General features: G+C 39.6%; 1 protein-coding gene across 4 annotated transcripts in view; it reads right to left on the bottom strand.

The window, feature by feature from the left end:
- Positions 1 to 14,029, bottom strand: part of DAAM1 (dishevelled associated activator of morphogenesis 1) — a 151,899-nt gene that overhangs the window by 38,802 nt on the left and 99,068 nt on the right. For all 4 annotated transcript variants that reach the window (XM_039864084.1, XM_039864076.1, XM_039864093.1 and 1 more), the window contains exons 5-15: positions 10,429 to 10,523; positions 8,166 to 8,499; positions 7,438 to 7,548; positions 7,211 to 7,314; positions 6,846 to 6,912; positions 6,496 to 6,613; positions 5,938 to 6,076; positions 5,592 to 5,650; positions 2,220 to 2,407; positions 1,401 to 1,700; positions 1,003 to 1,110 (exon numbers count right to left, since the gene is read on the bottom strand). In XM_039864084.1, coding sequence (XP_039720018.1) covers positions 1,003 to 1,110; positions 1,401 to 1,700; positions 2,220 to 2,407; positions 5,592 to 5,650; positions 5,938 to 6,076; positions 6,496 to 6,613; positions 6,846 to 6,912; positions 7,211 to 7,314; positions 7,438 to 7,548; positions 8,166 to 8,499; positions 10,429 to 10,523 — 1,623 coding nt within the window. The remainder of the gene's footprint in view (positions 1 to 1,002; positions 1,111 to 1,400; positions 1,701 to 2,219; positions 2,408 to 5,591; positions 5,651 to 5,937; positions 6,077 to 6,495; positions 6,614 to 6,845; positions 6,913 to 7,210; positions 7,315 to 7,437; positions 7,549 to 8,165; positions 8,500 to 10,428; positions 10,524 to 14,029) is intronic.

Below are 14,029 nucleotides of genomic sequence, written 5' to 3'. Positions count from 1 at the left end.
CAGTCATCCTTAATGATCTTCCTTCTCACAGTCTGGGACTCAATTTTTCCCTTTCCAGGTCTCTGATTGACTGTTTGGGACCCCACTCCACCTTTTCCTTGTTCTTCTGAAACTCTGAACCTGGCCACACTGCTGTGACCTCTTCTGGTCCACCCTTAAGTGGCTCTACTAAGATGCCCCTTGAGGAGCGAGAGGTACCATACAGATGTGACCAGGGCTCACGATGTGACACTGACTGCTTGGCCACGTCAGCAAGCACCAAATGGCATGTTTTGGCTATTACGAAAGCTTTGCTCACTTTCAGAAGCTTCTCTGGTCCTATTCGTATCGCTGCCGTCTGTGCACTTGCTCAGCTTTACCAGCCCCACTTTTGAGTCGATCATGTTCATGACACACAGTAAAAACTGCTCTCTAGGTTCTGGCTAGCTGACAAATTATATATACATATTTAAATATGTATATTATATATGTGTGTGTGTATGTATATATGTATATGTATATACATATATACATGTATACACACACACACACATATATACATATATATACACACACACATACACACATATATCTATATATACACACACACATACACACATATATATAAAAGTCAGATAAACTAAAATGACTTCAGAAGTAAATATTATGAGGTGAGGATACAAGTTAGGTAACTCTCCTACTGACATTTTCTCCTGGTGACCCATTTTGACCAAGCACAAGTGATAATAATATACAGAACTTCCACCAATGGAGACAAAGTCTTGAACATACACGAGGGTATGAAGCTTCCTAACAAGGAGCTTATTATATATCTTTGACATGTTTACATACACACACAGGCATCTGAACACATGTGTGGACAAATACACCATGATGCTTTGCAGGAGCATGCCAGGGTAGACCAAACAGTCTAGAACTAAGATGGTTATGGCAGATGGCCCAGGGATCATGCATAAGGACATGTTTTTCTTTTTATAGCATCTGGAGGGCACATGTTGTTACCTGCTGTCTTTGGTAGGCAGAGAAAGTTCGTTCCAGGTCTTCGAGATCTAGAACTTTGAAGACTTTTGTATCATCGATTTCGGTCCATACTGTTCCTTCCAGTTTGTTCTGCAAACACCAAGTTAATATTGCTAGAATTTACAGTTATACACAAAAAGAAAGGATGTCATAATTTTTTTAAAAAAATGCTGCTATCTCCAATTTTTCATTCTACCAGATACTCAAAGTAAGCTGGCTTCAAATGATGTGTCATTTTTTCAGAAGCTTTATCATTTAAATATCTGAGCTGGTGAGAACCCTGACTCCATACTAGAAAATGAAATCACTTAACAGCCAGGGTTGCTCTCCCTTCCTGTGACAGCCATCCGTTGGAGGGGAAATTGGAACAAATGACTTACCTCGGGCAGCTTAGACCAGTTGAAGGATTTCAGGGCGTTGGTGGGCTGAGGAATGTTTTTCTTCTTGAGTGCCAGGCCCAGTGGAGCACCAGGAGGTGGCATACTTCCCCCTAAAGGTGGAGGCCCTGGGGGAGGAGGCGGACCACCTGGAGGGAGGGGAGGGGGCGGAGGAGGAAGCATTCCTCCTGGTAAAAGTGGGGGTGGTGGGGGAGGAAGGAGAGACCCTGGCACTGAGGAAGGAGAGGGCCCCCCTGGGGCTCCAGGCGAGGGTCCACCTGGGACTGAAGCACAGACAGCCCTCTGAAAAGATAAACATAAGAAAAGAGAAGATCAATGGAAGGAATAAATTCACTGGACAATTTTGAGAGTCTGAAACTTTGCCTAAAATGTACATTACAGAAAAATTCACACTTCTCTGAGAATGTGCGTTTAAAGGGGTAGCAAGTCAAACAGACCATCTAGGCCTTCAGGGACTCTGCTGGGTCAGTCTTTTGAATTTGGATTATTTGCAAAGCATTCACATGTCTCTCACTTCTTGTACCATCGTACGGTTTGGTTTCCATGGAATTAGTTTTCATTTTAAGACGTTAATGTGATTTCCCTTGATCTTATTAGAGGATCTGCATTAAAAAATGTACACCCCTAACTGCATCTTCTGCCTAACCTACATGATCCGAGGGAGCAAGCCCTGCGACCACTGGCATAAATCATGGGACGCTTCAGGCTTTAATCCCCCGGTCAGGAGCTGTCTACTTAAGAATGAGGGGCTCCGGGATATGTGGGAACAAAGACAAGGCAGTTGCTGTGCTAGGTCCTCACCCTGCTGAGCTCGTGGAGCTGGGCAGTGAGATCTGCCACCTGCTGCTTGACTTGCTTATGCTCTGTGGTCTCCTTTTCAAGTTTCTCTTTCATTTTATTCAGGGTCTGCATCATCTCCTCCTTCTCTTGGGTCTTGGCGTCACATTCTCTCTCTTTCTTTTCCAATTTCTGTTGTAGCTCATTGTGCTCTGTGCCATGAAAACAACCAGACATGAAAACTGGGGACTCTTCAAAGCTGAAGCATTTCCTCTGAAAAGAAAACTGAGTCTTGTGAGCCTCTTTATTGGCAAATAGTCTCCTTCTCCACCAAAGGGAGTGACCGTCAGGCTCCCCAGTGTTCGTACTTGGAGGGGGCTTCAGATGAACAACTTTATTAACTACAACATTTTGTAAAAGATGGAAGAAGAGATCTTAGAGTCACAGTTTCTAAAGATGGAACATAAGTGTGAGCAACTACTTGTAGAGGAGAATGGTGCCTATTTGGAACTGAATTCAGAATCCTGTCATAGAAATAGCCCTTTAGCTACATTTGGGAAAATGAACATGAAATGTGCCTCCCCCCCCACCAAATTAGAAATGAGAAGGAGAGAAGTCCAGTGTTTATTAGCTAGGTTTGCTGGCTCGTGCCCAGCTAGCAGAGAGGCTGAAAGGGAGGATCTTGTGCTGTGAGGAAACGCTGCTGCCAGATCCAGCGTTTGTCCCAATGCAGTTATTTTTCCCATTTCTCCCTCAGAAGGTTACTTGTACTTGAAGAATTTTATGCTTCTGGCAAAAAATTCTTAAAACTTGTGAAAGCAAATGCTATCTTAGCATTAAATATCTCCAGGGCATGAGTACAGGCTGAGCATGAGACTCACAATAATAATATGGGGAGAAAAATATTAGCTCTCATCTTCCTCAATCCTGCTATAATGCAACAAGGCATCCAATCTAGCATAATGCCTATTTACATTGCCAATATGCCTGTTGACTCTAGCACTGACGAGTGTGATGAGCTTTGGAAAAGAGGAATAATGAAGTTTAGGCTGCAGATCTGTATTTCAAATACTTGGCCCCAATTCCTATTCTTTTTATATCAACTAACCCACTGGAGATATAACCCACTGGGGCAGAGCTATACAGAGTCGGTCTGTATGTCTGAATTTAATAACACACTTAAAATTTTGCTTTCTCTGTCTCCTACTTTCTCTCTTTGGAGTCCTCCAAAATTAGAGTTGGCAGAGAAGGGTTCAAGACACTAAAATCCTGGATTTTTCCAGCCGTGGTGTTAGGATAACCATTAACCCACTTTGACCACTAATATCATTCTGTACAGTCAGAGACACAACTAAAAATCACTTCGCTGTATCCCATTTTCCTTCTTTTAGCTCCATTTCATTCCTCTTTGACAGCTATAAGACCTGACTTCTTAGCACCAGTCCTCAGCTCTTGACAAATCTGGCCTTGCCTCAGAACCACCTAAGAGACTTTAACATTCAGGACCCCCAGATCCCATTCCAGGAAGTCTCTTCTGTAGGGCAGGGCAAGGCAGAGCTGAGGGACCTGTGGTTATCAAAGGTTCTGTAGATGATTCTGATGTAATGCTAGTTTTGGGAAGCTCTCCATAAATGGCAGCCATTTATCATCCCATTTGCTCAGCTTTTATTCAGCCCTTATTGGCTGTGTTGCACTAAAGAGAATTCTCCCCAGATATTCTCCACCTTTCAGGCCCATAGAACTTCCTGTCTCCTCACGGCCTCCACCCTCTGACTAATTCATCGACATTTGCCCTCTTTAATACAACTTTGCTTCTGAAAAGAATTAATTTTAACTATTACATCTCCTTTTCTTGCACTTTACCCTTGATCTCACTTTAAAGCATCCTGTTCTTCCTACTGACCTTGGCCATTTTGTCTTGTACCACCTCAGGTACCTCAATCCCACACAGTCCCTATCGTTTATTGCACAATTAGCATGTGTCAGAAGTTATGCTAAAAGCCTTATATTTCTTTTGTCATTTAATCTTTACAACAACCTGTGACAGGTTTAGTCTTCATTTTACAGAGGAGGAGACTGGAAGAGAAGTGAACACGACTTAGCCAACCCACATAGTCAGTGAGAGTCAGAGCTGGGTCTTGGACTCAAAGCCCAGGATGGCGCCTGACAGTGCAGGCGCTCAGAAATTATCGGCTGAATGAATGACTGAATGACTCTAAAGCTTATGTCCTAAGTTCTCTTCTCAACTTGCACACATAAGTCTCTATCCTCTAAGGGTATATCCCTAAAATACTACTCATCGATCATTTTCTCTTTGCTATAATCCCTCTTTATCCTAGCTTTTAGTCAGTGTTTCAATTCTTCCTATAGCAGCTTCTGGAATTTACTTATAAAAATGTATGTGCAGCCTTAGTTTTTTTGAGAGCAATCTGAATTCATATGAAGAACTTGTAATATTATAGTACTTCACATTAGGCATTTTCTGGTATCAGTGGTGGCCCTGCTTTTCTGCTCAATGAAAAAGGACAAATGTGACAAGAGGAAAGGAAATACTTCAGCATCTTTTGGACCTTCTTTCAAACACAATAAATATCGGGGTGAATACTTTTATATTTCACTGGCTGTGACTGAATAACTTGGACAAGGAACAGGAAGTCAGTTAACCAGCATTATGAAAGGGTATGAGTTGCTCGGGTATGATTATTTTCTCAAAAGTGTCACTTTTAATTTGCTAATATTTTGATAGAGGGGAGAAAGTTATATGTATTCTATGAGTGGTTGGCACAGTGTTGGGCACAAATTACCTTCCTGTCATTCGATGCTGATAGTAATATCAAAGATACATCCAAATGCTCGCCAATAGCTGGCCTATTAATGTTTCATAACACATATATCTACAATTGTTAGTGAGTCTCTGCATGATTTCTCTTTTTATGACTGGTGTCAAATTAAGGTCACGTGAAGAAGTGGGCTGCTGAAATCAAGTGGCCTGTGTTTCTTTTAAAATTCTGGGTAATCCCTGGTGTTCCTTATTACATTTCTTAAAACCCAGTGTGCTTTAAAGAGCAGTTATAAAGTGGGGGGTGGGTTGAGATGATTGGTAGTTAAGAAAATTTGAATTAATGAATACTGAACAGCAAAAGCTACAAGTTTTTCCAAAAAATTTACATAAAATATTTGCATAAAATATTTGAGAATCAGTATGACAACTGAAAAAGCTTGATTCAAGAAAAACCAGTGCAAAATGCCCTTAAGACATGGAAATAGAAAGATTATTTGATGCACTAACTTCAATAAGATGCATCAATGTACATTTCTAAAATATATGGATAACAGAGATAGTTGCTCAATAACCAATAATGTGGCCTCTTCTTTTGTCAGGGCCTCACCACTTACCTTTTCTCATTTTTTCTGCTTGTTCTTTCCACTGCTTAACTTCATTTTCATTTACCAACCTGTATAACAGTTAAAGGAGCATTCATTAAAAACATATTGAAGGCCCACTGCTAAATGCATGCTCTCTAGGTACAGAAATCATCATCTACTGCAGAAAAAAATCTCAGCATGCTTGAAATTCATTTAAACCCAGATGTTATTCAGGCATAGTAACATGTGTATCTATAGGAAATCATATTTAACCTCTGGAACATTTCAGTTCCTCCAGCTACTATTTTGAAGTAGGATTAAATAAATGTCTTACTTTGTCACTATTATCTTACAGGTAACAAAATAAGAAACTTACATTCGTACGACATTCTTAATATTAAAGTTTTCCAAAGGTGTGGAGTCGGGGTCCTGTCCTTTGTCATTTTGGATAACTATTTGCTGTATAATTCTATCTAGCAGTAGCCAGTACTGAACAGTGTTGCCACTTCTCTTGTCTAAAAAAGAAAAAGATGGTGGAAAAATATTTCGAATTATTTCTAAAGTAGGATGAAATCTTTCAACAGTGGCGCCTGAAGAACTAGCCACAGAACCAGAGAGATGTTTACAATATCTGCACCAACGCTTCCCAAAGTGTCTGGAATTCTAACATGCAATGATCATTTATTTGATTGAGAGGCACTTTCTACCCTTTTCTAAATGTGTTGTAAGGCATATATTTATTTTTAAAATCAAAGCAAGTTACAATTCATTTCTTTGTGAGAACTTAACAATACCCCCTAGGCTGTGTTCAGACACACTGGACTGTCACAAAACCAAGGTTTGGAGTCCCAACCTAGTGTACACCCAACCTAATCAGCACTGTTCAGATGACGTGGTCCAAGCATTCAAAAATAAGCATCACAAACATACTCACAAGGCATTTGGAGGCAGTGATGCAGGATGGACATAAAGTGAGGGTAAGCTTCACTATGGGTCAGCCTCTTCCTGGTCAGCTCAAACATCTGAGTTGCACTTTTTGTGTCTATGTGAACCTATTTCATGTGAAGAAGGAATCTCAGTCAAACACCCAATTTCCCTAATTGCCACAATGCAAGGTAAGCAAATCAAAGGCAAACAGAAGCTCATCCTGCCACACAGGTAGTAAAACAAAACTTTGATTTTGCTCTTAGGTTACACTGGTCCATGTTGACTCTATGACACACATTACAACAGGAAAATTCTATGAGCTGATGGTCAAGTCAGAATAATTGTAAGCATACGTACCAGTTCAAATCTTTTGGCAAATTCTAGTTCATCTTCATTCCGGAGCATTTCAAAAAAATCTAAATGCCTAAAAGACAGTTAAAGAGAAGCTATTAAAAGTAGAACATCCTACAAACAGTCACATAAGAATTAGGACATTAACATGAAAGCCGAAGATGTGGATTCGAGTCTAATGCCAAAACCCAAATCCAGTTCTCTGTGCGACATTGCTGCTTCTTTCATTTTTATATAAAAAACATCATGAGCTGAACTAATATTCTGCTGCAAGCTCCACATGTTACAGACAGATCACAAGTAGTTCACAGACTGGCACAACACACATGGAAAAAGCATGAACTGTCTCAGATCGTAACAGTCTGACTTACCTGTCTAATGTTGAATTTTCATGTTCCCTTAGTTTATCTATTACAGGTTGAATTCCTAACATCAGAAATTCATAGCGAAGATGAAGTCTAAAGTCCAAACTTTCCTGAAAGTAAAAGGGTGATAAAGAAGATATTTATGCTGTTTAGACTACATAGTCAGCAATTTTTTTTAATAAAATTATTTTTTAACAATTTATGTTTTAAATTATGGTACAGAAGGTTCTTACCACTCCTGCGCCTTGGCTTAGCACTGCATTGATGAAGGACATGATGGCAGTCTTGAGACTCACTTCATCTCGATACCGCCCTGTGCTTTTATCCAAGTCATTAATTAACGTCTACCAAGGATACAAATATAAAAACAAAGGATAGAATCATTACTAACCTTATACTCATTTTATTAATTTCTTTATACTCGGAAGTTAATTTTTAAAATCTTGTGTTTAGTCAGAATTATATTGATCCATAAAAAGCCACTTTTTTTAAGGTTAGGCCTAAAAGCTCTACTTTCAAAATTCTTAATATCAAATATATTCATATATGCATGTATACAAAGTACAAAAGATTGTGCTTCATTAACTCTGCATACTTTTTATATTTGAGTATAAATACGGTGACATAATCTCACTGTTTATATTGATCCGCAATCAAGAATGGCCACCTGTAAAATTTTCAGGGAACACCCCATTTAGTGGATTCAAAAGATGTCCACTATAGAATATGTAGGAAGCAGGGCCACATTGCCGATCAAGTTCAGTAAATCCAAACCCCAGACTGATCAACTACAGAAAATATACTCTACTCTGTGGTACTAAAACCTATGAGGAAGGAAGTGCTTGAAGTTGCAGTGTGAGTAATCACTCCAGGGGGAAATCTCAAGTTCTGTTGCCCACTCAAGGCAGGAAAGGCACCTGTCAGAGGGGTGAATGAAGAAGTGGTGAGGGAGCACACCCACCTGAAAGCGGGTTCTTTCGCTGGCATACTTCTGGTAGTGCAGCATGGCCTGCAGAACCTTCTTGTGGCCTCCGGGAACCAGGCACACGGCGCCCAAGATTTCCAGCACAGCCACCTTCGTTTTAATATTCTCTGTGCTCAGACTCTGAGCAATTACATTAATACTCTCAGAATGAGCCAGGACGTGAGCCCGACCTTGAGAGTTGTTCATTAGTGCTTTTATACATCCTATGAGAGAGGTATGTATTCGAGACTCTGAGGTCTCATAGTCCATGGTCTTTAGGAAGTTGAGAATACATGACAGGCCGTCCAAGTCAATGAATCTGGTTACAAACCTGTCAGGAGGAGAAGGTTAAATATATCAGACTAAAGTCTCTCTGGAATTTTGTACTAGTCTTTAATGGAAAAGTCTCCAGGGGCAGGAGAAAGGCAGAAGATGTAGTTCCTAAAGCACCCAAAGGCTTACACTGATGAAGTCTTCGCAATTCCTGGCCTTTTTCTTGGCACAGATCCAATGGTCAGGTCTAACCAGAAGCGTGAAAAAAAATCTCTATTTGTGATAAACAGATCTCAACTGACACAAAGAACCAATTAACAGATCATATAACATAGAACAGCAGGAACAGGAAGGAACTTGGAATATCTGTCTTAGGGTAAGTCATTTACTGATCTGTGTAACTGTAGCATCTGCCCCGTGCACCTGTATGTGCTGACTGCTGACCAGGTGGGCCCCACATCAATGAAGCCAAAGAGTAACCTGAAACTCCAGGACATCTGCGTATCCAACAGACGATAACCTGTATCCCTAAGGTGTTGTAGCAAAATCCTTCTTTTGTATGACATGCTACATGGAATTCCTACATAAAACAAATAAAAGCCATACTTTATCATCATGTTAATTTTACTGATATTTAGAGCACTTATTAATTGTAAAGTCAGTCAACGAGAATATTCACAATGTGCATCTGCACGTTAAGCTTCTGAAAAGTTCAGAAACAACATAACCAGTTTCTCTGACTACTCCAGAATTTTCCAAACTTATTTAGTGAGTATGCAGAAGACACATCTAGTTAGGATAGATAAGAAAACCTCTATCATACAACTGCATAGGATTTCTGGTGAATCAATAGGTTTTTCTTAGTTAGCATTTTATAGTCAAATAAAGGAAAGGAATTTTTATTTCCTAGGCTTTTTACCTAACCACACGACCCAGATATAGCCAAGCTGGTTAAACCAGTTGGTTTCATTCATAGCACTTGTGCTAATAAAAGGTACTTATAAGACCAACATTCCACTAACCCTTAGGGGTATTAATAGAAAATGAAGATGTGGGAGGCACAAAGTGGAAACTGATTGCCCATCCTCTTTTAAACCAGTTTTATTCGGATATAACTCACATCCCATAAAATTCACACTTTTAAATACACAATTCGGTGATTTTTAATCTATCTGCAGAACTGAGCAACCATCGTCACTATGTGATTTTAAAATACTTTATCAATTGAATCACCCCAAAAGACTATTTCTTCCTCTCTTCAAACCCAGGTGACCACTAATCTCTCTGTCTCTATGGATTGGCCTTTTCTGGATATTTCATATGATTTCACTTATATGGTCCTTGGTGTCGGGCTTCTTTCATTTCACATATATATTTTCAAGGCTTATCCATGTTAGAGCATGTATCAGTACTCCATTCTTTATAATGGACAAATGACGCTTCGCTGTATGGATATATCGCATTTTATTTAACCATTCATCAATCGATAGAATTTGGGTTGTTTCCACGTTTTTGGCTATTATGCATAACGCTGATATGAACATCTGCATACAAGTTTTTTGGAGGACGTGCTTTCATTTCCCTTGGCTGTACGTCAAGGAGCAGAACTGTTGGGCCAGATGGCAACACTGTTTAACATTCTGAGTAACTGCCCAACTGGTTCCCAATGAGGCTACGCCATTTTACATTCCCACCAGTGATGAACGAGGGTTGCAATTTCTCCACACCAACACTTGTTAGTTTCTGTCTTTTTTTGTTGTTTTAGCCATCTTAATGGCTGCCTGCACGTCTTTTACTTGAAGAAAATCAATTTATTGAATGTTTAATGATTAATGTATTTCATCCATGGTTCAATTGCATACTTTTAAGAGTTCTTCAAAAATTGGGAGGAAAAAGGATAGAAGAGAGAGAGAGAGAAAAAAAAAGAAAGAAAGAAAGAAAGAAAAAGGAAAGAGGAGAATAGACATGCTACACAGGAAAAAATTACCTCATTGGTTTTGTCCTTAGTGCTGTCTTCAAACTCTCTATAGTTTTACTTCTCTCTTCTTCTTCTTCTTTCTCTAAGGCCAGCAGAGATTTTCTCTATGCAAAGAAAAATGAAGTTACTTCTTCCAATTCTATGTTTTAATTACAGTATAAGTTAAGACAAACCCTCAGATTACATGCTTCTACCACTTTTAATGCAAATAAATAATAAATCTATAAATAAGATTTGCTACAAGCCAAAATGTAGAGCACCAAGAATTTCACAAATTTGTTATCTCTACTAAAAGTTAGTTGTTTCAAATTTTAAATCAAGCTTTAAAGAAATGTTTAGAAATTTTAATAGAGATTAAAGTGTCCAAACATATGACTAACTAGTCAATAAGTGTACTCTGATGAAGATATAATTATTTATATTTGATAGAAGGAAGACTGAACCTGTAGTTATTATAACATTCTGGCGATTAGTTAGTAACATTACCACACTATCAAACAGAGGTGGGCAGCAATCCTCCCACCTTATCTCTCTCATTCCTCAGCTGAGAAGTATTCTTTGATACTATTTGTTTTATCAAATTAATTTTTAAAAGGAACAATTAAATTGGACCTGATACTAAGATGGACAATTCCTTCAGAGTAACCACTTAAGTTTTAGAAATGATTCAACATCATTTAGAAATCAGGATACAAAGTATGTGTGTATGAGTGTGTGTGTGTTGTGTGTGTGTGTGTGTGTGTGTGTGTGTGTGCACGCACATGTGTACTCTCCCTTCCCAGGGATCTGCTAGAGCAGTGCTCCAAAAACTCTAATGTGGATATGCATCGCCTGGGAATCTTGTTAAAATTTAGCGACTTCTGATTTGGTATGTCTGTGGTGAAGCCTAAGATGCTGCATTTCTGACTAGTTTCCATGCAACATGGATGCTGCACATCAGTGGACCTCACTCTGAAGAACAAGGCTCTAAGGAAGCAGATCTCAGTTGATATTATTAAGTCATGAATGCAAGTAAGGCTTATTGACTTATTAAAATGTCTTTTCCATTCCTTTTATCCCATGATAATAGTTGTACTAAAAGTATCCCTACTCTTATGGCCCCAGGTGCCTGTACCCATGGAACCACTGGTCCCTTGCCTTTCTCCTACCTGAACGCACACTTGTCTAGTCTCAGTCTTTTTACCTGTCACCCATTCTTATAAAATATATGGTTGGGGAACAGATTGGGGTATTGAAAAAATAATATTTCACTCTTACCCATGTGTCAGAATAATCCAGTCTCTCCCTTTCTTTCAGGACCACAAATCATCATGGGGGCATTTTACTTAATTTTTTTTCAAGTTAATTGTATTGGCATTAAGTAACTAAATGTTAACTAAAGCCTAAATTTGACTCACAATTAGGTGGATAAAGCCTAAAGCAAACCAATAAATCAGTATCATTCACAACAAAGGAAAATAAAAACCAGTAAAATCTTGTTTTTAAAACTTGTTACTGTTTCTGCTAAGGTTGTCTTCTTGCTGGTGATGTGCCTGGGCAGCTGTCACCAGTGCATGGTAGGGGAAGAAGCTGTTGGCAGAAAAAGCCAATGAATTCCTTCACAGCTCTGTGAGACCCATCCCCTGGAAAATTAAGCACAAATCCAGCCAAGTACGTTTAATCTCCTATGGCACAGCTGAACTCTAGACTCTTAAGCAATCACTTTGAATCTGCAGAACAGAATGGAGCCTTTTATGACTATCACTTCTTGTTCCTAAACTTAATCGCAGAAAACTATCCCCAAAGACTACACGCATTTCTTATTGTGATTCACTAAGTAAAGATGCACATATTTATCCTCTTAACAGTCTCGGAGAGGGCGGAACATCTGAACAAATACAGACGGCATTAGCAGAGTTGGGAGATTTATGAAAAGTCAAGAAAATTTGAATTTTCCTTCTCAATATAAGGACTATTATTTTCCTCTCAAAACAGAAGACAATACACTCTTTTTTGTGCATGATACAATGAGATTTGAATCTAAGATTGTGTTTATTGTATTGAGAAGACTGAGGATACATAGATAAACCTACTATTCTAATATGACTTTTCAAAATAAAATAATTTATAGAAAGTCTCAAGTTTCTAAGCTTCACATTTAGAAGGCTTAATCTGCAACTTTTTGTAGAAAGGGGATATGCCTTTATTTATGAAGGTGGCTGCTATAGCAAACATCCCATATTTACCTTGGCGTACACGAGCCAGGACTGTGATGGCCTCTTTAGGTACTCTGTGAACTTAATAAATCCCCGCTCACATGAAATGAGGGCAAAAGACAAAGTGCAACCTGACAGAGGCTCTGCTGGTCCAAAAGAAGGTGCAAAGGAGGCACAGAAATCATCCCTGGCTGGGAGTCAGGAACCAAGCTCCTGTTTGAAACCTTTCACTGGTGTGAAATCAGTAAGCCAGCAGGCTAAGCACATTGAACTTCACCTCACATCTCTCCTCCTGAGAACATACAGGGAAGCCACATGCAAGGAAGGCCCAGGTCCTTCTCAGCCTGTTGGACAGCACTCCTTAACCATTTTGTTTTTCACTCTTTAAAAGCCAACAGACCATTCAGGGGCCCTTTAAAGAACAAAGCATGCTTGTTATGAGGCTTATGTAAAGTAACTGAACTTGTTCCACAAACGGCTGCACGGACCAGTAAGTGCTGCAGACCTCAACCTGGACTGTTCAGCAGACTCTCAAGGCATTCAAGGAAACAGATGCCTGAACCACCTCAGAAAAGCTGGGAGGTGGGGGTGGGGGTGGGATTACCAGGTCTCTTTTACAGGTTTTTAACCCAAGTTAGTGAGCGCCAAATTGGAAAAGAGTTTTTGAGCTCAGACTGATAGGTTTAAATTCCAGCTCTACCACTTCTGAATTAGATGACCTTGGGCAAAGTAACCTTTCTCTGAGTCTCGGACTCTCTATCTATAAATAACACTTATAGCATAGGATGCTTGTAAGGATTTAAAATGACATGTAAAGTGCCTGTTGTACTGCTTGTCACATGATGCACACTCAATAGCAGTAGTTACTACTGATGAACAAAGGATGATGACAATGTGGATAAATGCCCCTTCGACAGTTTCCTAAGCAGAGAGCCAGAGCCTAGCTGTCAGGCCATAAAAGGACTTGAAGAAATTGTGTGCCTTTTCAGTCCCCAGGGACAATGTCATAGGATTTCTGCTGTGTGTTGTCAGGAGTTCTCTACTACAGTTATCGGAGAGATTAGCCAGAACTATGAGAGGAGGCGGTGGCAACAAATCTGGTGTGAGAAACAGAAAATTCAGCCGAGTTTCTGGTCTCATCGGGCCTCCTTAATTCACGAACAGTTAATGCCTTTTACCTTTAACCCTGCAAAGATGCTGGCTCGGTCCTTACAGGAATGTTAGAAAGCTCAGTTAGATGTTTAGCACATAAAGAATAGCAAAGTGTCTGAGAATTTACTAGCTTTGGGATTCTCTTGGAAAGGACTTTGGATTAGGAAGCAAATATAATTCAAATGTAGACGGCTCATGATTACGGCAAAGGGCTGTCCAAGGAGCTGACGAAGGAGAAATGGGGCTCTAGGAGTGCCACTCAC

This window comes from Pteropus medius, unplaced genomic scaffold (genome assembly GCF_902729225.1).
Source record: "Pteropus medius unplaced genomic scaffold, Ma_sr-lr_union100, whole genome shotgun sequence".
NCBI lineage: Eukaryota > Metazoa > Chordata > Mammalia > Chiroptera > Pteropodidae > Pteropus > Pteropus medius.
Note: the sequence above shows the minus strand (reverse complement) of the source record. Positions and strands in the feature narration are given on the sequence as shown.